At 37.1% G+C, this 21,578-nt stretch overlaps 1 protein-coding gene across 2 annotated transcripts in view; it reads right to left on the bottom strand.

The window, feature by feature from the left end:
- The window catches only part of fstl5 (follistatin-like 5), a 122,388-nt gene that overhangs the window by 14,282 nt on the left and 86,528 nt on the right, over positions 1-21,578 (bottom strand). For both annotated transcript variants that reach the window (XM_084132523.1, XM_084132522.1), the window contains exons 8-12: positions 20,746-20,866; positions 15,988-16,149; positions 14,466-14,600; positions 3,461-3,487; positions 3,225-3,343 (exon numbers count right to left, since the gene is read on the bottom strand). In XM_084132523.1, coding sequence (XP_083988649.1) covers positions 3,225-3,343; positions 3,461-3,487; positions 14,466-14,600; positions 15,988-16,149; positions 20,746-20,866 — 564 coding nt within the window. The remainder of the gene's footprint in view (positions 1-3,224; positions 3,344-3,460; positions 3,488-14,465; positions 14,601-15,987; positions 16,150-20,745; positions 20,867-21,578) is intronic.

The following is a 21,578-nucleotide window of genomic DNA, read 5'->3' as shown; positions in this document are numbered from 1 at the left end:
TAATTATCATGAATCATTTTAATATTTCTTTTTTTGTGAAAATTATTTATATGTGACCTGATCCAGCAAAATGAGTCACATATTTTGGTATTAATGGAAAGAGGAGACCATAAGCTTTCAAATGATATCCAAGTCAAAGTCATACCTTGAATGGTTGTAAAGATATACACATTTGAATTATGGTTGTCTGCCCTCTTTTTCCAACTGAAAACCTGAGAAAATCGCTTTTAAAGTTTTTTGCCCGTTTTTTGTTGATATCTTTCAAAATCCATTGCATTTAAAGGGATAAACTATTTATTTTACAGCTTAATTTGACCAAAGACATTAATATATATAAATGCTATTACACCAGGATGAAGCTCAAATTATTTTAAAGTTTTTATTTGAATAAATAATTTAAAAGGCACTTTTACAAAAAATTACTAAAATCAGAAAGATTGAACAGAGGTGCTACATTTTTGCTTGAGAGAGAGGGTGTGTCTGTGTGTGTGTGTGTCTGTGTGTGTGTGTGTGAGAGAGAGAAAGTGAGAGAGGCAGAGAGACAAGGAAACAGAGAACAAATAATGCTAGCCTATGCAATCATATCTTAGGCTGTTCAGCATTTTCATCATCGTCGTGATCCTCTTCCACAGGGCTGTCACTTTCGCTGTCGCTGTCATCAGAGGATGACACGTCTCCAGATCCAAAAAAATCACTGACTAGCCTTAGCCACTCTTAATGACCAGCAGCAGAGCTTCGGTTAGAAGCCTCCAGTGAGTTCAATGCTTTGGCGACTTTGCTCTCTTTTGACAGCGACATTTCTCAAATCAATAATATTTAATCTTTCTGAGGAGATCTGCTAGCTTGTTTACACAGAGCGCTGCGAGTCTGACAGGAGGATGACTGGACCAATCGCGTGCCGGTCAGTTGAAACGGGGCTTCCCATTGACAAATGATCAGCGTTTGTGTACATCTCTAAGCTTTTTGATTGGTTCTATACAACGTGTAACACCATTTGGAGAGCAGAGATAGTGACGTTTCAGGGGATACCCGGGAAATGCTCAGAGGAGACGAGAGGAGTTGAGAAAAGCAATGTTCATTTCCAGCGAATTTAGTAAAACTTTGTAAACTTTAACAGTCATTTAAATACCTTTACTCAATTATCTGGACTACGAAACTTTGGGAGATTATTTTTGAATGTCTGTTCTTTGAAATTAGCAAAAAAACAAAAAACAACAACAAAAACCCCCCCTATTATTTCATTGTTTTTCCACATAATTTGCCCATATCTTAAAATGGAACGTTGCGACTTCCGACTCATTTCGCCAGAGCGGGTCACATATATTTGTCCTTCAGTTGTGGTGTCATTTTAACAATTAACCAACAATGTTGCACATTTGCCATTGAAGTTTTATCAAAACATAGTGTTTATCAATTATAAAATAGTGTCAGCTGCCACTATTTTAACTGCAATGATCTGTAAGATCTTCAAAATGATCAATTAATATTTTAAAAAGAGGGAAGCACATGTGACAGTGATTTCCCACAAGCAGAACATAGGAAAAACATATCGTAATGCTCTCTAAATGTTCTTGCCCAGAGTTTGCACTGGGGCTTGCCGTTATGGCCTGGTATTTGATTGATGTCCTAATAGAGGCCTGTTGCCTCTCTGGAGGCTGGAAACTCAAGCTCTCACCACCCAGAGCTCCAAACAAACACAGCTGTCTCATCAGCATACTTAGCTCCGATGGAACAGCAGAACAGAGGAAGGCAATCATTTAATAGCTTGTGTAAATCTAGCAGCTACCTATCAGAAAGAGCCGAGAAATGATATGCAGAGTGTAGGGATGTAAGTGATGGAGGGAGGAGCTCAACTGATGTCTGTGCTGAGAATCAAACTCCACAGGGTAAAAGCACTGGTCATGTCTAAAAAGAAAGTCCAGTATTGCTGATTATACTGATATGCAACCAAGAAGCAGAAGAAGAATTACGGAAAAGAAATGATGGATGGATGGATGGATGGATGGAACAAGTAGAAGGAAGGATGGATGGGTGAATGGAATGAAGGAGGGATGGAAAGAAAGAAAGAGAAAGAAAAAGTAAGAGAGAAAGAATAGATTGAAGGATGGATGGATGGAAAGAAAGGAACGATGGATGGAGAGATGAAGGAAAGAAGAAACAAAAAAAGAGAGAAAGAAAGGATGGGTGAATGGAATGAAGGGGGGATGGAAAGAAAGAAAGAAAGAAAGAAAGAAAGAAAGAAAGAAAGAAAGAAAGAAAGAAAGAAAAAGAAAGAGAAAGAATGGATCAAAGGAAGGAAGGAAGGTTGGATGAATGGATGGGTGGAAAGAAAGGATGGAGGATGGAGAGATGGAAGGAAAGAAAGAAATAAAAAGAGAGAAAGAAAGGATAGGTGGATGGACGGAAGGAAGGAAGGAAGGAAGGAAGGAAGGAAGGAAGGAAGGAAGGAAGGAATGAAGGATGGATGGTTGGTTGGATAGATGGAGAGATGGAATAAAAAGAAAGAAAGAAAGAAAGAAAGAAAGAAAGAAAGAAAGAAAGAAAGAAAGGATGGAAGGAAGGAAGGATAGAAAAAAGAAAATGAAGGAACTGAATGGATGGATAAGAGAAGGAAAGAAACAAAGAAAGAAAGAAAGAAAGAAAGAAAGAAAGAAAGAAAGAAAGAAAGGAAGGATGGATGGATGAATGTATAAATGGATGGAGAGAAGGAAGGAAATAAATAAACAAAGAAAGAAGGATAGAAAGACGGGCGGGTGGATGGAAGGAAGGAAGGAAAGAAAAGGGAAGGAATGAAGGAAGAAAGGATGGATGGATGAATGGAAAGAAAGAAAGAATGGATGGGTTGAAGGAAGGATGATGGATGGAAAGAAAGGAAGGATGAATGGATGGATGGAGAGAAGGAAGGAAAGAAAGAAATAAAGAAAGAGAGAAAGAAAGGATGGGTGGATGGATGGATGGAAGGAAAGAAAAAGAGGAAGGAAGGAAGGGTGGATGGATGCAGCACCATCCATGCTGTATGTAGCAAATGAGCTAAAGTAGCATAACTCTGGTAGCATGTAGCAAACATCAGCAATCAGCCATTGTTGTTGTGAAATAAATGTACAAAAAAGCTGATATATAAAAAGCACTCATAAACTTTGGGCTAGAGCAAGCAGGAGGGAAAACAGAGGGTTTCTATTGTACATTTAAAAGTACTTTAACATTTCTTTTATACGACAGCTCACCTGCAGGCCAAGAAGCTTCTCGCTGGGTTTGATGTGTCTCTGAATCTCACAGGCCACTGGCTGGATGACTTTAATACCGTCCTCATAAAACACATAGAACATGTTTCCAATCCCCAGACCTGTAGTGGGACATAAATGAGAGTGCTCAGGGCTCAGATCCCCGAAAACAAGGTGGACCGCAGCATTAACACAGTCCAGACAAACGCTACACATTAATATTAAAACACCATGCTTACCGTCCTCTCTCCACAGGATGTTTGTCACTGTAAGAGAACACAAAGAGAACTCACATGAGAGAGGTTTGATGCACTTTACTCTCCTGAAAGTTTTAAAATCCGATACACCAGAGATACAAGATGAACTCACACTTCCGGCTATAAACCTCCCACAGATTATTGCAACAACAATTGTAATTCTGGTTGGTTTTTCTAACGTAGTTTGAAGCTATGGAGAGTTGTATTTGATTTGGCCAAGTAATTATACTCTGCAACCTGAGGAGTTTATTGATTTGACTCGCTCATGTGTAATCAATACTGTGTCGGCATTATACATTGAGGTCGGCCTGCGGAGATTCATACGCAGAGCCACCAACCACATCATTCACACGGAGGAAACAATGTGCATAAGGGTGAAAGTCGGAGCTTATCTTTGCATTAAGCCTGATTATTTACCCATAACTGCTGTGAATAGCATTACCTTTTAAAATACTTAAACTTTGGAGATTGAGATCAATGCCTTACTAACAATGATCAAATACCTTTAAAATGGGTCTTATGGCAATCAAGCAGCTTAGCAAAGCATAACCAAAAAATATCACACAATTAACTCCAGAATAATTCCAAAAGCATTTTAGAGCAGAATAAATAACTACAATAAAACACCTCCATTAGACAGAAATGATCCCTGATGGCCACAGCATTTGTGCTAAAAATAACAATGATGGCCATTACCCACAAATGACAGATATGCCATTATTAATCTCTGCGCAATATTTGTCACAGAGGATCTATTGATAAATATATTAGCATGAGAGAACAGCACATTATGCCAGTAACGACCAAATTCTCCTCCTTATTACGTTCTGACTGTTCACTGGTGCAGTTTGTAGTGAAGATGTGACCTCTAACCGTTCCTCAGCAATCTGATTCAATCTCTCACAGACTGCGAATCAATCTCCCACAATTCACCTGTGCTACAATCCCTACGCCAAGCAATTCTCATTCTCCACTCTCACTTCATCAAGAAGACAGGGGAGCAGAGTAACGCTTTCAAGAATAGTGATGGAGCTCGAGTTAATCTTCAAAAAAGTCCTTAGTCAACTTCTTTTTCTATGAGTTAATGTATCTTCGCAATCTAAAAGACTTTTGTGAAAAATATTGCCACTGCATCAGCAATTGATGAGGAATGTAAAAAAGACTCGGGGAACACGGAGCTCCGCTACAGAATGAAAGCAGAAGGGAGTGGTTTGGAAGAAATAAGCCCAGTCTTTTCCAATAACACAGTGTACTGACACAATATCACTCAGCAGAGAGAATAAAGAACTTTGGGAATAAGAGGTTCTTTCAGAGGAGTCCCTCTAAGTCTGGGTTCAAATTAAATTCATATTTTTGATGTTTGGAACATTATTTATCTTACATTTTAGACTCAACATGCAACCAAATACCATAACATTTTGTATGTTTATGCTAAACTACTATTCTTAAAGGGGTCATATAATGGTACATGCACTTTTACAAGTTGATTGTACTGAAATGTGTGTTGGCAGTGCCTGTACACAACCATCATAAAATGATAAAAATACATCCAGTGTTTTTTTTTAAATCTTCTTATATGTTTTCCCTTCTCTCAAATCAAGCCGTTCGATTTTGTGACGTCACAAAATCGACGCCCCTCCCACGATTGTTGATTGACAGCAGCGTTTCAACACAGACCCGCCCTCGCTCGTGAGCGAGCTGTCAATCATAGTCATTGTTGATACGCTGGATACGCTGGAGCACTGTCTATGAGCAGAATGGCGTCTAAGCGATTGTGGTGTTCTGTTCTTGGGTGCAATAAGGAACGCAGCAGTCATTTTGATGTTCCTAAATCCGAACCGCTGAAGACGCAGTGGCTGAGTTTTGTTTTCGAAGGGAATATTCCCCACGATCAACGTCAATGCTTTCATGTTTGCGCGAATCATTTCACACCAGACTGCTTTACAAACGAAGGTCAGTATAAAGCTGGTTTTGCTAAGAAGCTACTCCTGAAAAAAGGATCGGTACCAACTATTCGTGTTCCTGCTGCAACTTCAGAAGAACTGAAGTGAGTGTAACGTTTTATTAACCTTTATATTAATATTTATATTAATCTTTGCAAATCGCTTGCTGCACGCTTCATGATGAATGCGGCTAAAGTTTACACTCAGGGTACATTATGGCATGTTTTCTATGTACGACGTTCTCAATATAATTCATAATCCCACGTTTATAATGAACAATGCGTTATGGTTATTGTGTTATTATTACAAATGGTGTATGCACAGAACAGAGGGGTGGGGTGAGCAAAGCTCATTATCATTTAAAGACACATGCACTTAAATGGCGTGCTGAAAACAGAGCTGTTTTTGACCAGGTAAAATGAGTGTTTTCTTACAATACTAATGAGAATTTTTAATTAAAGTATATTACAAACTTTTATTTTAGACCCTAAAGAATCATATTAGCTTGTACAAAAATGGCATTATATGACCCCTTTAACATTCTCAAAACCTAAAAAAAAAAAAATTAAATAAAAGATTAAGGGCCAGATTTACTAAACAGGGCAAATTAGCGTAAGAGCACCCCCCTTAACTAAAATGCACTTTGACCGAAACGCTATGTTCTCGACAGCAGAGTCACATTTCAAGCTGCCAGTGGGAGATAAAGCAGTGGTACGAGTCGACTGCGACGGTGTAACAGGTGAAGGCCAGTGTTGGACTCTAATTAGGTCTCCAACACAACGGAAAACTAATCAAGACAAATGCCTGGGGTGCGCATTTCAGCTTTGCCTCTCTGAATCATTCATGGACCTATCAAAGCATTCATGAGTTGAGAATGCAACTCTGCGTCTATCGCGGTAATGCTCTGTTATGCAAATACCCCTGGTGGTCCTGCATAATTAAAAGACCGAAAATGATTTAATTATGACAATTATGAAGACTCAATAAGTGAATATTCTATACTACTGAAGGAGTTGTTGAAGTAACCTTTCCTACTTTCTACATAGTGTGTAGTGTGTATATGGAAAAATACTGTGTATTCAGTAAGTTTGGAAGGTCATGCTACCTTACAGATGAGTGCACTACCTTATTTTGCTGGTATTGCTTTCTTTAAACTTTAATACAAACTCCTACAGTCTTTTGGATATTGAGGTTAATGCCCTCAGGTACAGGGCAACACCTCAGAGAGTGGCTGATGCTGAAATAGACTCTGGAAAATATATTTGATGAAAGAAGGAAAAAGAAAATAGCTGCTAATTTCTGCCTTAGAGCGGCAATATGGAGTGTAAGGTTAAACTGTCCAAGAAAACGGGCCTTTAGACACGTCTTTGCACACACAGTGTTCAAGTTGATTATTAATTACATTAAATTTAAAAAACAAACAAACAAAAAAAAAAAACGCAAGACAATGCACTCAAATTTTATCTGAATGTTTTTTAAACAGAAATTATACACAGTTTCTAGTGTTTTTGAAATGGTCTCTTATGCTCACTACTTATTTGTATTTATGCATTTACTCAGTAATATTGTGAAATATTATTACATTTTAAAATAACTGTAATCTTTTTGAATATATTTTAAAATGTATTTTATTCCTGTGATGGCAAAGCTGAATTTTCAGCATCATTACTCCAATCTTTAGTGTCACGTGATCCTTCAGAAATCATTCTAATATGCTGATTTGCTGCTCAACAATCATTTCTTATTATTACCAATGTTAAAAACAGTTGTGCTGCTTAAAGGGTTTGTTCACCCAAAAATAAAAAAAAATTCTGTCATTTACGCTCATGTCGTTCCAAACCTGTAAGACTTTTGTTCATCTTCGGAACACAAATGAAGATATTTTTAATAAAATCGGTGAGATTTCCATTGTCAGCCTACGCAAATACCACTTCAAAAAGTTTGTAAAGAGATTGTAAAAGTAATACATATGAATTAAGCGGTTTAAATTTCATTTAGAAATAATTAAAAAGAACTTCATTTGTGTTTCGAAGATGAAAGTCTTATGGGTTTGGAATGACATGAGGGTGAGTAATTAATGACAGAATTTTCATTTTTGGGTGAACTAACCCTTTAATATTTTTGTAGAAATCATATATACTGTATGTATATTATAGGATAATTTGATGAATAGTTAAGCATTTATTTGACACACAAATCTTTTATAACACGTTACTCAGTAAACTTAATATAATGAATTCTTGCTGAGTAAAAGTATAAAAAAAAATTCTAACTTTTTAATGGTAGTTTATATAAGCCTAAATCGTGCACAATAAAAAAAAAAAAAAAAAAAAAAAAAATGAATGGAGACCAGAGGTTTCAGACTGAGTCTATGTGATGTATATGCTATGTTCTAACATTTCTAAAGTAATATAAAAAATCCCTGTGTGAGAAACAGACCACAATAGACTGAAGCCTGCTGTGTAAATGACGGCTGAGAGTAGTGAACAAATTGTTTAGAAAAGTTTTCTGAACTAGGTTTTTTTTCCCTTTCTGAACAACTATTCATAACAAAAATTTCAAAGGAATAAAAGCAAGGAAATGGCCGCATACAGCTCAAGATTTCTTTAGATCAGAGCTGTCCACACTTAACTTAAAAACTCAGCCAGTGAAACACTGAACGGCAGAGGTGAGCATGATCATTGGCATATCCCAGCATGCAACAGAGAAGAGATGCCTACATTGTTTTGATGGGCCTAGTGTGTGACAGAGCAGAACACAAAATTACAGGGTGTGAAATGATAATTCTGACAAGCTCTCTAGTAGAGCATAAACTTCCTTATCCAAACAAAAAAATCAGACAAATGGACAAAGTAACCCTCCCATTTGGCTTTTGGCAAGACACTTGCTAACATATGAGAGTTTTGTGTTTGACTGAGGAAAAGTGGGTACTCAGACACATTTTGTTTCTCTCTGCATCTGTTCCTTTATTTCCATTCCCCATCTCTCATGATAACACCAGAGCAAACATGGAATCCCATAATCCAACAAGAACACAGCTGCGTGAGACCACAGAGAGATCAGCACTACTGTTGTTTGTATGTTTGCAGCAGGTGGCGTTTATCCGACAGCCTTAAATACTTGTCCAGTAATTTTCCCCTTGACAAGACAGCAAAGGCATATCGTCTCTTTTCTTATAGATGATGAGCATTATCACACCTGAGTGCTTCGCATCACACCAGCCTCAAATCACTCGCCTGTTTGAATCCTCCTCCCATAGCACATATCTGCTGACATTCTCATGGCATATATACCTTCTGGGATAGGAGATGTACTCAGATATTTGATGATAGCAGTATAACTTGCGACAGTATTTGCTGTCTTAAGTATTAATTGAATTAGGGTTTTTGCACCGATTTACAAGGGAGATTTTTGATGTGGGACTGTTATTTTAAGCGTAAAGGTTAAGTGTGTAATTTCAGTGCAACAAGCCGTACTAAAAGGAAGTGCAAAAATAATGATCATTTCCAAACTGGTTTCACAAAATAGTACTTAGTGTCTTTTATAAGGGTACAATGCAAACTCTGATTAGAAACTAAGGGAATATATACATTATATATATATATATATATATATATATATATATATATATATATATATATATATATATATATATATATATATATATATACAGTGAGGAAAATAAGTATTTGAACACCCTGCTATTTTGCAAGTTCTCCCACTTAGAAATCATGGAGGGGTCTGAAATTGTCATCGTAGGTGCATGTCCACTGTGAGAGACATAATCTAAAAAAAATAATCCAGAAATCACAATGTATGATTTTTTAACTATTTATTTGTATGATACAGCTGCAAATAAGTATTTGAACACCTGAGAAAATCAATGTTAATATTTGGTACAGTAGCCTTTGTTTGCAATTACAGAGGTCAAACGTTTCCTGTAGTTTTTCACCAGGTTTGCACACACTGCAGGAGGGATTTTGGCCCACTCCTCCACACAGATCTTCTCTAGATCAGTCAGGTTTCTGGGCTGTCGCTGAGAAACACGGAGTTTGAGCTCCCTCCAAAGATTCTCTATTGGGTTTAGGTCTGGAGACTGGCTAGGCCACGCCAGAACCTTGATATGCTTCTTACAGAGCCACTCCTTGGTTATCCTGGCTGTGTGCTTCGGGTCATTGTCATGTTGGAAGACCCAGCCTCGACCCATCTTCAATGCTCTAACTGAGGGAAGGAGGTTGTTCCCCAAAATCTCGCAATACATGGCCCCGGTCATCCTCTCCTTAATACAGTGCAGTCGCCCTGTCCCATGTGCAGAAAAACACCCCCAAAGCATGATGCTACCACCCCCATGCTTCACAGTAGGGATGGTGTTCTTGGGATGGTACTCATCATTCTTCTTCCTCCAAACACGTTTAGTGGAATTATGACCAAAAAGTTCTATTTTGGTCTCATCTGACCACATGACTTTCTCCCATGACTCCTCTGGATCATCCAAATGGTCATTGGCAAACTTAAGACGGGCCTTGACATGTGCTGGTTTAAGCAGGGGAACCTTCCGTGCCATGCATGATTTCAAACCATGACGTCTTAGTGTATTACCAACAGTAACCTTGGAAACGGTGGTCCCAGCTCTTTTCAGGTCATTGACCAGCTCCTCCCGTGTAGTTCTGGGCTGATTTCTCACCTTTCTTAGGATCATTGAGACCCCACGAGGTGAGATCTTGCATGGAGCCCCAGTCCGAGGGAGATTGACAGTCATGTTTAGCTTCTTCCATTTTCTAATGATTGCTCCAACAGTGGACCTTTTCTCACCAAGCTGCTTGGCAATTTCCCCGTAGCCCTTTCCAGCCTTGTGGAGGTGTACAATTTTGTCTCTAGTGTCTTTGGACAGCTCTTTGGTCTTGGCCATGTTAGTAGTTGGATTCTTACTGATTGTATGGGGTGGACAGGTGTCTTTATGCAGCTAACGACCTCAAACAGGTGCATCTAATTTAGGATAATAAATGGAGTGGAGGTGGACATTTTAAAGGCAGACTAACAGGTCTTTGAGGGTCAGAATTCTAGCTGATAGACAGGTGTTCAAATACTTATTTGCAGCTGTATCATACAAATAAATAGTTAAAAAATCATATATTGTGATTTCTGGATTTTTTTTTTTTGATTATGTCTCTCACAGTGGACATGCACCTACGATGACAATTTCAGACCCCTCCATGATTTCCAAGTGGGTGAACTTTCAAAATAGCAGGGTGTTCAAATACTTATTTTCCTCACTGTATATTTACATATATATATATTAAAATAATACTTTTATTTTAAAGGGAATATGAGATGACGAATGTAGCTACTTCAGACCAACCCATTTTAGATTTGCGTCGGGCACAAGAGTCATTTATCCCGCCGATATAATAGCAACAGCGCCCGAGATTGATACTTGCGTTTCATATCGTTAAAATAGGGCCCCAAATCTGTATTATTTCTGAAGGATCATGTGACACTGAAGACTGGAGTGATGGCTGCTGAAAATTCAGCCTTGCTATTGCAGTAATAAATTATTTTTTTAAATCTTTTTTTAAAGAAAATTTAATATTTCACAATATTTCTGTTTTCACTGTTTTTCTGATCAAACAAATGCAGCCTTGGTGTTAAGAGACTTTTTCAAAAACATTCAAAAATCTTATCGACCCCAAACTTTAGTACAGTAGTCTATATGCAAAAATATATTACGTTTGTTTTTACTTCTGGAATCCTATTTGTTAAGCCAGACATGTTGCGCCGATTATATAAACAACAATATTTGAAAGTGACACCGGGCCAGAGTGTTCAGCAACACAGTCTGTGGAAAGTACGACAAGGAAAAAAGAAAGAAAAAAGACTTTTACTCAGTGGCCCTTGAAGATTAGAATTTTTTTGACAGACATCCAATTTCATGATCTCTAGAGCACCGTGGCTGGGCTGAGGGACACTGTCTGACCTTTAAATCTTGAGGAGAGAGAGGGATGGGACCAAGATCATTATCTCCCCTCTGAGCGTGGTGTGTTTTCCCCCGCTGACCTGTAGAATGGCACTGACCCCAACTACTGATGGCTGACCACCAACCTCACCTTGTTTTGCCCTTTAGATGTACGATTACTTTTATCACACGCCCCCTGCAACCTTTCAGAAGCTGTAATACTTACTGTACATTCAAAAGCCAACACACAACTTTGCTATAAGTTCTAGCTATTACTGTTCTGTATCAATGGTCATCTTGTGTAGCCAGGCACCAATGAAAGCTGATTTCTGTATTTTCAGGCATATAATGTATAGAAAACATCTCCCATAAATAAGTTAGACAAATTCATTGCACAAAACTGAGGCAGCATATTAAAGGCTCATTGATATCCATAAAAAAAAGATTTTACATGTGGTGATTGGGCACAATATGGAAATGTATTTGCCAGGCTGGTGCGTTCTGTGGAAGCAGGGAGCCGTGTATCATCCCAGGCTTATGAGTTCAGACCTGCCGTTCCAGGACTAATGTAAGAGGAAATCCCAGCTGACAGTGCAGGATTGTTCCTCTCATTCACAATGAAAGCAATAGCACAGACTATCAAATCCAACTATTTAGCCTAGTTTCAACACAAGAGACGAATCAGAACTATTAAAAGAACAGTTAACCCAAAATGAAAACATTTGCTCACTTTCATGTTGATCAAAACCTGTATGACGTTCTTTCTAATAATGTCGTCAAATGCTCTTTTCTATGCAATTAATAATGTAATGAAGATGGGTCTGGAGCTTTTAAGGATGCAAAAGCACCATTAACTATGTGTCCAAAGTGAAAATGTATTCTAGAATACAAATTATTTGTGACACCTATGAGAATATTCTCACATGCAGAGATCATAGTCTGCTTGAGGAGAAACTGTGTATGAGATGTTCTAGAGTGAGTGTTGATCCAGACAGCTGGAGGAGTTCATCTGACGGAGCAGAGATCAAAGGGTCTGGATGAACTGACTCCAGATCAGTGGGCATGCTGTAGTGAATCTGAAAAAATACTGTCATCCTTTATGCATGAAGGGAAAACACAGACAGCACTGGCTCTGGTTGTATGACCTGTGAGGAAACTCTGGCCTTCTGTCTGTACAGTGCATTGAACGGTCACATCTCGCTAAACTACAATAGCCAGAACTCTGAACTATGTATCTGAACTCCTTTTTGAACAAAACTATTAGACAAAACATGACCGATGACTGTATGGTGACCTGTGAGGTTCCTTTGCATCCTTCACTGTCCACAATGTCATTGCTTACAATACAATGAACCACCTGACTGTATCAACAAGCACATAAAAACACATACTCAACCATTCAAAAGTTTGGGGTCAGTAAGATAAAAAAAATAAAAAAAAAAAGAAATAAAATTTTTTTTTCAGCAAGGACACATGAAATTGGTCAAAAGTGACAGTAAAGACATTTGTAATGTTATAAACCATTTCTATTAGAATTAAAAGCTGTTCTTTCGAACTTTCAATTAATCAAATAAATCCTGAAAAAATGTATTTAACATTTATAATAATGAGAAATGTTTCTTGGGCACCAAATCAGTATATTAGAATTATTTCTGAAGGATCATGTGACACTGAAGACTGGAGTAATGATGCTGAAAATTCAGCTTTGCCATCACAGAAATTAATTACATTTTAAATTATATTAAAATAGAAAACAGTTCTTTTAATATTTTACAGATACTGTTTTTACTGCATTTTGCAAATGCAGCCTTTATTCTTTATCAAAAACAAAACAAAATCTTACCAGTCTTTTGTTTTTGAATGGTAGTGTACTAAGGGTTTCATCAACTAGTTAACTATTGGAGTTCTTTTGTTCAACTAGTTGCAGTTGTTTAAAGGTGCTCTAAGCGATGTCACGTGTTTTTTAGGCAGAAACATTTTTTGTCACATACAGCAAACATCTCCTCACTATCTGCTAGCTGCCTGTCCCCTGAACACACTGTAAAAAAGCACGGTCTCTGTAGACAGCCCAGGCTCCACAAACGGCAAGAAAAACAAACTGGGCCAACCTGGACCACGAAACATAACAAACAGTGTTCCAGCCAATAACAGACAAGAATGATTTGGGGGTAGGGGTTGGGGGGTTAGTGCGCGTGCACATGAAGGGGGGTGTGGGGAATGGAGGAGAAAGAAGCATGAAGAGGGAAGTTAGCTAGAGGAGAGATGTCCGAGACAACGACAACGACTAACGTTAGAATTATATTCTTTTGAATTTTGATATGGCCGACACACGACCAAAGAGACGACATTCCGATGAACAAATAGCAAAAAGGAGAAGGAACGCGCAAAGTCCCGAATTTACATCGGAAAAGCCTGTTTCAGGAAGCACGGAAGGGAGGGGGAGGGGACGGGATGAGGAGGAGGGAGGGTCGAGCTAGCCTCCATTTTGTTTGACAATATTTCGAACGTCAACAAGATGTGACGTCACCCAACATCGCTTAGAGCACCGTTAATCAATGGTGACAGCAAGAGGAAAATCTAAAAATTATATTGAAACATTCAATACAATTTTGCTTTCAGTGTTCCCATAGTAACACTCCCAAGTACAATCGCAAGTGCATTTTGACTTAGCAGAGTATACAACAAAAACTTGCATCAACAAAACAAGCAGCACTCATTTCAAAAGATAAAAACAAGCAATATTTCCTACCCTACAAAGGTAAAATGGATTAAATTAAAAAGAATAAAATAATAAAATAATAATTCATTTAATTAATTTCAAACTGTTATAACTTTTAAATTCCTTCAGATAATCTTATATAACAAATTCTTATTTCCATTGCATAGCACCATAAACCTACTGACAAATATTGAAAAATCAGGCTGCTGGGACTCTTCTTCCATTATTTTATCTCCTTCTGGTACTATTATTATCTGAAGTTATCTGAAGTTTATAAACTATTAATGTTTAGTCTGATGAATAATGCAAAGAAACAGGAAGTGAAGTTCCATCATAGGGAGGGATGGACAGCACATCATGACTTATACATACACGTTTTCCGAGCAGAGTCCTCCACGAATAGAGAGGAGATGTCCTCGTCCACACCCGCCTCGTTGCGGGCGATGCAGGTATAGGCGCCGGTGTCCTCGAAGTGAACGTTACTGATGTGCACCTCGCTCCCGTTAGCTGGAAAGGAAAGAGAGAACGAAGGAAGGACTGAAGTGAACTTTTCCTCCATCACCTCTCTAAATCACTTGTGAAAGAAACGGCTCCATTTATGCAAGTTCCTCTAATGGGATCATGAAAATGTGTTTGATAACTGCTGAAACATTTATAGTGTTCTCAAGTTGTCATGTTAGCTTTAGCTGACTTGAGGAACGTTTGTTGATGAGAGGCCCCACAGGGGGAATTTGTGGGATTGAGTAAAGATCTAGATTATGACAAACACGTCAATCACTGCTACAGTGGAACCAGCAGGCATCATGGCTATATAAAGCTCCTTCAGAACGACAAAATCAATGTCTGCTTGTGTAAAGATACAGGCACTTTTTTTCCAATGTGAAATCAGCTAGTGCAAAGGCTTTTGTTGAGAACAGAGGACACTACTGCCATTAGGGTTGGGAATTCTCTGAATTCCAGAACTGGTTGCATTGATAAAATCTTTTTTCTGTTAATGGTTCTCACACATGCATTCTTCTGTTTATGCAGAATACTATACTAAAACATTCTGCCAGAGTTTCCTTCACTACTTATTCAACACCACATAAACTGTTACTGAACCTGTGAAGTCAAATAGATCAGTCTGATTATGGAATGGATAGCCGCCCCTTTAACTGTCATGAATGGTAAGGAACAGTTCCATATATATTTTCATTTGAGCTTGGTTCAGCACGGCACGATTACAACCCGTTCTCGGCCAGGAATTCTGTGTTTCGGCCTGGTAGAATGCGAGTAGTGACCTCGCCACTCAGGATTGGTCGCTTGTCTGTTGCCTGGCTAACAGTTTCTCTACAGCAAAGTGCACAATTTGAGTGTAATAAACACAAGTTAATAGTACAATTAAAAGAAATACCCAATCATCTTCCACAACGCGGTCGCTATTTACATCTCATACCGTCTGTAAAGTCTTGCCTTACGAAGGCAACGACTGACACATTTGTATTACATTCCAAAGAGGTTTGTTATCAGCCCCACAGTGGAACATGGAGCCATATCCGTTCAGGCTGGGCCAGATCGGCACGAAATGGAATGGTTAAGCAATGAGAATGGTTTGGCTCGATGGTGAAAAAGTGGCTAATGACTCTTGTGAGATTTTTATCTCATCATTTGGCAGTGGAATTGCATTTTCCCACAAATATTATTCCTTAATGGCACTAAAATATTCTTTAAATGAAAGGAACCAGAATGAAAATGGTGTAATTCTTTAAGATTGACATCCATAATTGTCATATAGAGAGGGTATGTTTAAATGCTTGTCTCCTTAAATGTGAAGTGTCATTTCTGTGCCATTTGCAGCATTACAATCATAAATCATAAAAAGAATCAGAAATGTCCAATGGTTATTTGTTTGTACCCTGAAGTGTGAGTTGTTTGGAGAGTTTCGTGGTGATGTCCATGCCGTTCTTCAGCCATGAGAGTTGTGGGTCGGGGATGCCCTCAGCGTAGCACCGCAGACTGGCTGTGACCCCCGGCTCGCGTGCCTGGCTCTCTGGGTACACTCGGATAACAGGGGGCACTATGAAAAAAAAACACAGAAAAAAAAACAGAGGAAAGGACAAAGTGTAAGCAAAGATAATGAATGAACAAACAGTCAACATCCTGGGCTGTGTTTCCCCAAAGCATTGTGAGCCAAGTTGATCGTAGAGACCATTGGTGGCAATGATTTTATAATATCATAGCTGCCAACTCTCACGCATTCACTGTGAGACTCACGCGATTGACACTTTTCACACTCTCTCACGCCACACATCCATTTTCTCACACACAGAAAAATCGCGAAGCAAAGAGTACATGGAGACCAACAGACATAGACAGAGCAGGTTACTTATGATATAAAAAAAATCTCAGCTCTCAGATTCTGTCAATTTTATTACGAAATTCAAACAATAAATACCGTTTTGGCGTTTGTAAATGTGACGTGACAGATCCCTAGCGGCAAGTGAACCGATCATCTCTAGCTAATAGTAGGCTCTAGCCAATAAACACGAATGAACAATGCTGAAAGAAACAGTACAACTTACCGAAATGTATATTCATTATACATAATATCGATCAATCAGTGTTTTTCAACTGCGGAAAGGGTCAATAAAACAGCTGGAGAACATTTACCTCAGAAAAGCCATTTAATGACCATAATATAGGCTATAGCACGTTAGTTGGCTAGAAAAAAAGAGCTATAGAGAGTATTTTGCTAAATATGTGTAGCCTACTATATTACATATTTATTATATTTTTACTTATCATTAAATAAAGTTATTATAATAAAAACGCATTATATTTATTATTTATATATATATATATATATTATATATAATATTTTATTATAGTTATTTTTAACCTTAAATAATACTACCAGCTGATAGGGCTGTCTGTAGCCTATGTTTACAGCATTAGATTAGTTTTTTTTTTTTCTTGAGAAAAATTAACGCCTATCTTGTGTACCTAATATTTATCCAAAATATTAAAGTCAATATTAAATCAAATCACAAGAATTGAATTGAAATCGTACCATATAAACATTGTCACTAAACCTAATAAAATTCAGTTTAGTTACTAAAACGTTTTGACAATCACAATACATTTATTGTGATGCAAGATTTTTTTTTTTTACATCCCCCCAAATCTCACTCCAAGCAAAACTCAAAAGTTGGCAGCTATGTAATATACTTATGTATTCGATGCTTTTGGGAAACACAACCCTAACTGGTCAGAATGGTGAAATAAGAGTTTTTTTTCATTCTTCAAGAAAGTACATATATTATTGCTTATTTACTTTATTTAGAGCTCTATAAGTGAGGAAACGGGAGAAATGAGAGGAAATGTTTGGACAGTGCTGGCAGGGTGACCAATTTTGTAGCACGCAAGGGGGTTGATTTAATGAAATGGTTAGCTTCAAGGCACAGGGAGTGGAATCAGAGCATTAAGCTCCCTGGGACTGTGGCGTTCAACTCACGATTGAAAAGCAGAAATCATTTAGTGTAAAAATCGCGAGCTCAGGTCCTTGTGGTGTTCCAAGATCAGCTCATTGCTAATGAGCAGATTTTGATAAACAGTAAACCGTGTGAAAACAAAGCCATGAAGCATGAAGGAAATGTAGGAACACATATAATCATATCTGAAGTGTAATACTGAGTTTGAGAAAGAAGTTTAAAAATCAACATTTTACCCTATTTCAATACTAATATTACAAGAAAAGTGCTGCTTTGTATTCTGAAAAGTGTTATGAAGCCATTAAAATAGATTTGTGTGAGGAACAGACCGAAACGTTATTATTTCCTGAAATCATTATTCTTCAAATATATTCCATCCTCTGTAATGTACTTAAAAATTTATATGGATGTGGGTCAACATAATTTTTACAGCTTGACAGATCTGGTTTCCTTTCACTTTTAAATATATGGAAAAAATATAATGTAAATATAAATTGCAAGGACAATCTTCAAAAACACTAATTTTGAAAAAACAACAGGATAAAGCAGATGCTTCCTTGAATTCAACAGTCATTCTTGAATGTCAGTTAAATTCTCTTAAATACTTGATTCTAATTGGTCATTAAGTAAGTGTGAATATGCTTGTATATTTAATACTTTAATTATATGGAGAAAAATACCAAGGATAATCTTCAAAAACCCTCATATTGGGGGAAAACACTACCGCATAAAAGTTTGCAAAAAACAAAACAAAAAAAAACATGACAGTAAGAAAATAATGAGACAATACATTTTTGGGTGAATTATCCCTTTATTCATCCTTTTTTAAATTATTATTATTATAGCTAGAGAATTACATTAGAAAAACCAGGTAACAATTTTGGTTAAATGAACTAGAACATAACCAGCACTCTCTCGTTCTCATTCTTTACTAAGCTTAACCTAGAAATGATATAAAATCCCTACGAAATGACTTTTCTTTCTGTGTGTGTGTGTGTGTGTGTGTACCTTTATCTGTCTTTGTGTGTATTTTATTACCTGGGGATCGACTTGAGATTGTCCCCTGTGTGAAACACATCAAAGCTGACAGCTCTATCACAAAATTCTCATGGCCCCTCATCTCCTCCAATCTCACTCCTTTTCTTTGTTTTCCTCAGTGTTGATTTTCTGTGAGAATAAGCAAGTGTTTTGGCTCGGTGGTGTGTAAGTCCGCCATCACTGGACCGGATAAATTCTCTGTGTGTATTTGTTTCTCCGTGAAATTGAGAGTCAGATTTATTAGTTTATGTTTGTCTTGTCTCTTGGTGTGCGGACGTGTCCATTACATGCGGCACAGAGAATTGTGTGTTTTTCTAGTGCTTTTGTATGTGTGTCGGTTCTGATGAGCTTTCAGTGTCCTCGATTAGAGTTTCCTCTCCATTTCACCATCTCAGAGACTCAGCGGGTCTCTGTGAACCTGTCTGACCCCTTTCATTTTCACAGCTAACACTGCTCTTAAACAAATAACGAAAAATGACACCCACTCACACAATATATACATACTACACCACAGAGATGGTAATTAATGTTTGTCTTTTTTTTGCCTGATTTTTTTAACCTTCAAGCGAAACCTTGCGAAACCTTGCCTTAAAAATAAAGCAACAACCTTATATTGTCATTATTCTAAATGAAAAAGGCGCTAAGGACAACAATTTGAAGCCAAAAGGTTAGCCGTCATTTACGTGTGCCGTGCAGGAAATTAATTAAAAATTGTTTGAGAGAAACGTAAATGCTTTAACTTAAATTAATCTACACAGATGCAATAATAGTAAAAGCATTAGCAAACTGACTGTGGAATGTAAAAAAAAGAGAAAAAAAAGAAGACCAAGCAATATTCCATTGCTTTTGGTCATCAGGAAGCATAATTAGGTAAAGGGGAGCAATAGTGCCCTTGTGGCTCAAAACACAAAAAGGGAACATGTATCACGTCCCTTAATTAATTTCTAATTTTCTCCCAGCTCTGACCACGATTAATTGCTAGGCAACGGCTCCGGAGGCAAATTCAATTGTTTTTCATTCAATTGCATTGTGATGTTATCATTTAGGGCCATTTGATTGCCATGTGTTTCATGTATCAATGAAAAACAACAAGGGAAAATGTAGCAGGAGATCAAGCAATGGTGAAAGACGTACAATTTCAGCTGCAGAGAACAAGAAAAATGCAAAAAGACACTTTTTACCATCATAAAAAAGCATTTTTAATTCTCCCCTTCTTTTTAATCTCTTTGTGTTATGGACCATAAACTGAGTACTCCGTTAACAACAATATTATTTAATAATAATAATTTATTATATGATTCTTTATGCATAAATCTGCATTACAAACTCTAATTAATATAAGTAAAAAATATAATATTTATAATAATTAATGCTGTAATAATTACTATAAGTAAAATGTAATAGCTGAAGTATGATAAAATAAACAATTATTATGCATTATTACTATTATTCATTTTATAAGTATTGTTTTATAAATATAGAATACGTGTATAGGTATTTTTTTAAATGCATTTCATTTTATATACTATTCATTGCTACATTTTTTATTGAAAATACAAATATAAAGGCCCGTACATGCTAAGAATGATAAATGTAAAGATAACTATAACAACAACTATATTAGCTTCAACAACAGCGGACAATAACGTTTTGATTGGCTGTCATTGTTTTTATTGTTCATCAGCTGAAATAAATCGTTCTGAAAGTGATTCCAACTATACCGTTTCTCTGTGCCTTTAAAGGTGTGGTGTGGACTCTGCTATTCTTTTATATTTAGAACAATTTTTAGAACTGTATTTTTATTATAACCATAGTTATCGTCCTTGGTGTGAACTTCATCAACATATTTCAGCTATTAATTTTACATACTTGTGGATCAACATATTTCAGCTATTACTTTTCACTTATTTAGTGATTATTAAAGCATGTAACATTTGGTATATAACGTGCCACCTACAGTATAACATGTGAGATGATAATGCTTGTTGTCAAGTACTCACTATCAGTGTTTGCTATGAACATATACATTGCACAAGCTACTGTCCAGTACAGTGCATATTAAATTTTGGATTAAATTCATGCTCTCTCGAATACTTGATTCTGACTGCTCATTACACAAGTGAATATGCTTGTATAATACATACCATTAACCTGCAGGATGTGTGTTTGGAATAGCTGCTCGTAGCCGTCTGCATGGCAGGTGTAGTTGCCCATATGTGTAGTGGTCACCTTGGTAATGTACAGTGATCCATCATCTCCGAAATCCTGTTAAAAATACACAAAATTACATCAACATGACCTTAAAGAGTGAGAGATTATGACACACAAGTGCAAACAACAGCCCAGAGCTGAAAATGCCAGAGTGAACTACTATAACCAACGTTAGTTTGAATGCATAAATCTGCAAATAAAAAAGTGGGAGTGCAATCAAGCATCCAGATACTGGATTGCAGAGAGAAAAGAGAGCAGCTTGCAATAAAACTGTTCTGTGACATAGTGAAAAGAAAATACAGAGGGACTGAGAGAGAGAGAGAAAGAAAAGGAGAACGGGCACAGTTAAAAAACAAGGTAATCAATAGGAGCAGATTGCAGCGGACATTTGCATCAGCTCTGCTGCAGGCCGTCATTAAAGCGCTACACACACCATTTATTCTCAACACACTGCTTCTGAGAAAAACAACAAATTTAAAGGAACAGTTCATCCAAAAAAATCTGAATTTTGTCATCATTTGCTCAACCTCCCTTTCTTCTAATTTTGTGTATGACTTTTTTTTCTTTTGCAGAACACAAAAGATGATTTTTTCAAAATAACATCTGACCCCATCGACTTTCATTGTATGGATATATATATATACATGCATGTATATATTTAAGAAATATTTGCTTAAATATACTGTATATATCATTTGTATTATATATAAATATAAATATTTTATGTATAAATAAAAAAAAAATCTTAAATATATACATGCATGTG

Source organism: Abramis brama, assembly GCF_963993115.1.
Source record: "Abramis brama genome assembly, chromosome: 13".
Classification (NCBI taxonomy): domain Eukaryota; kingdom Metazoa; phylum Chordata; class Actinopteri; order Cypriniformes; family Leuciscidae; genus Abramis; species Abramis brama.
This window is presented reverse-complemented; position numbering and strand designations above follow the sequence as displayed.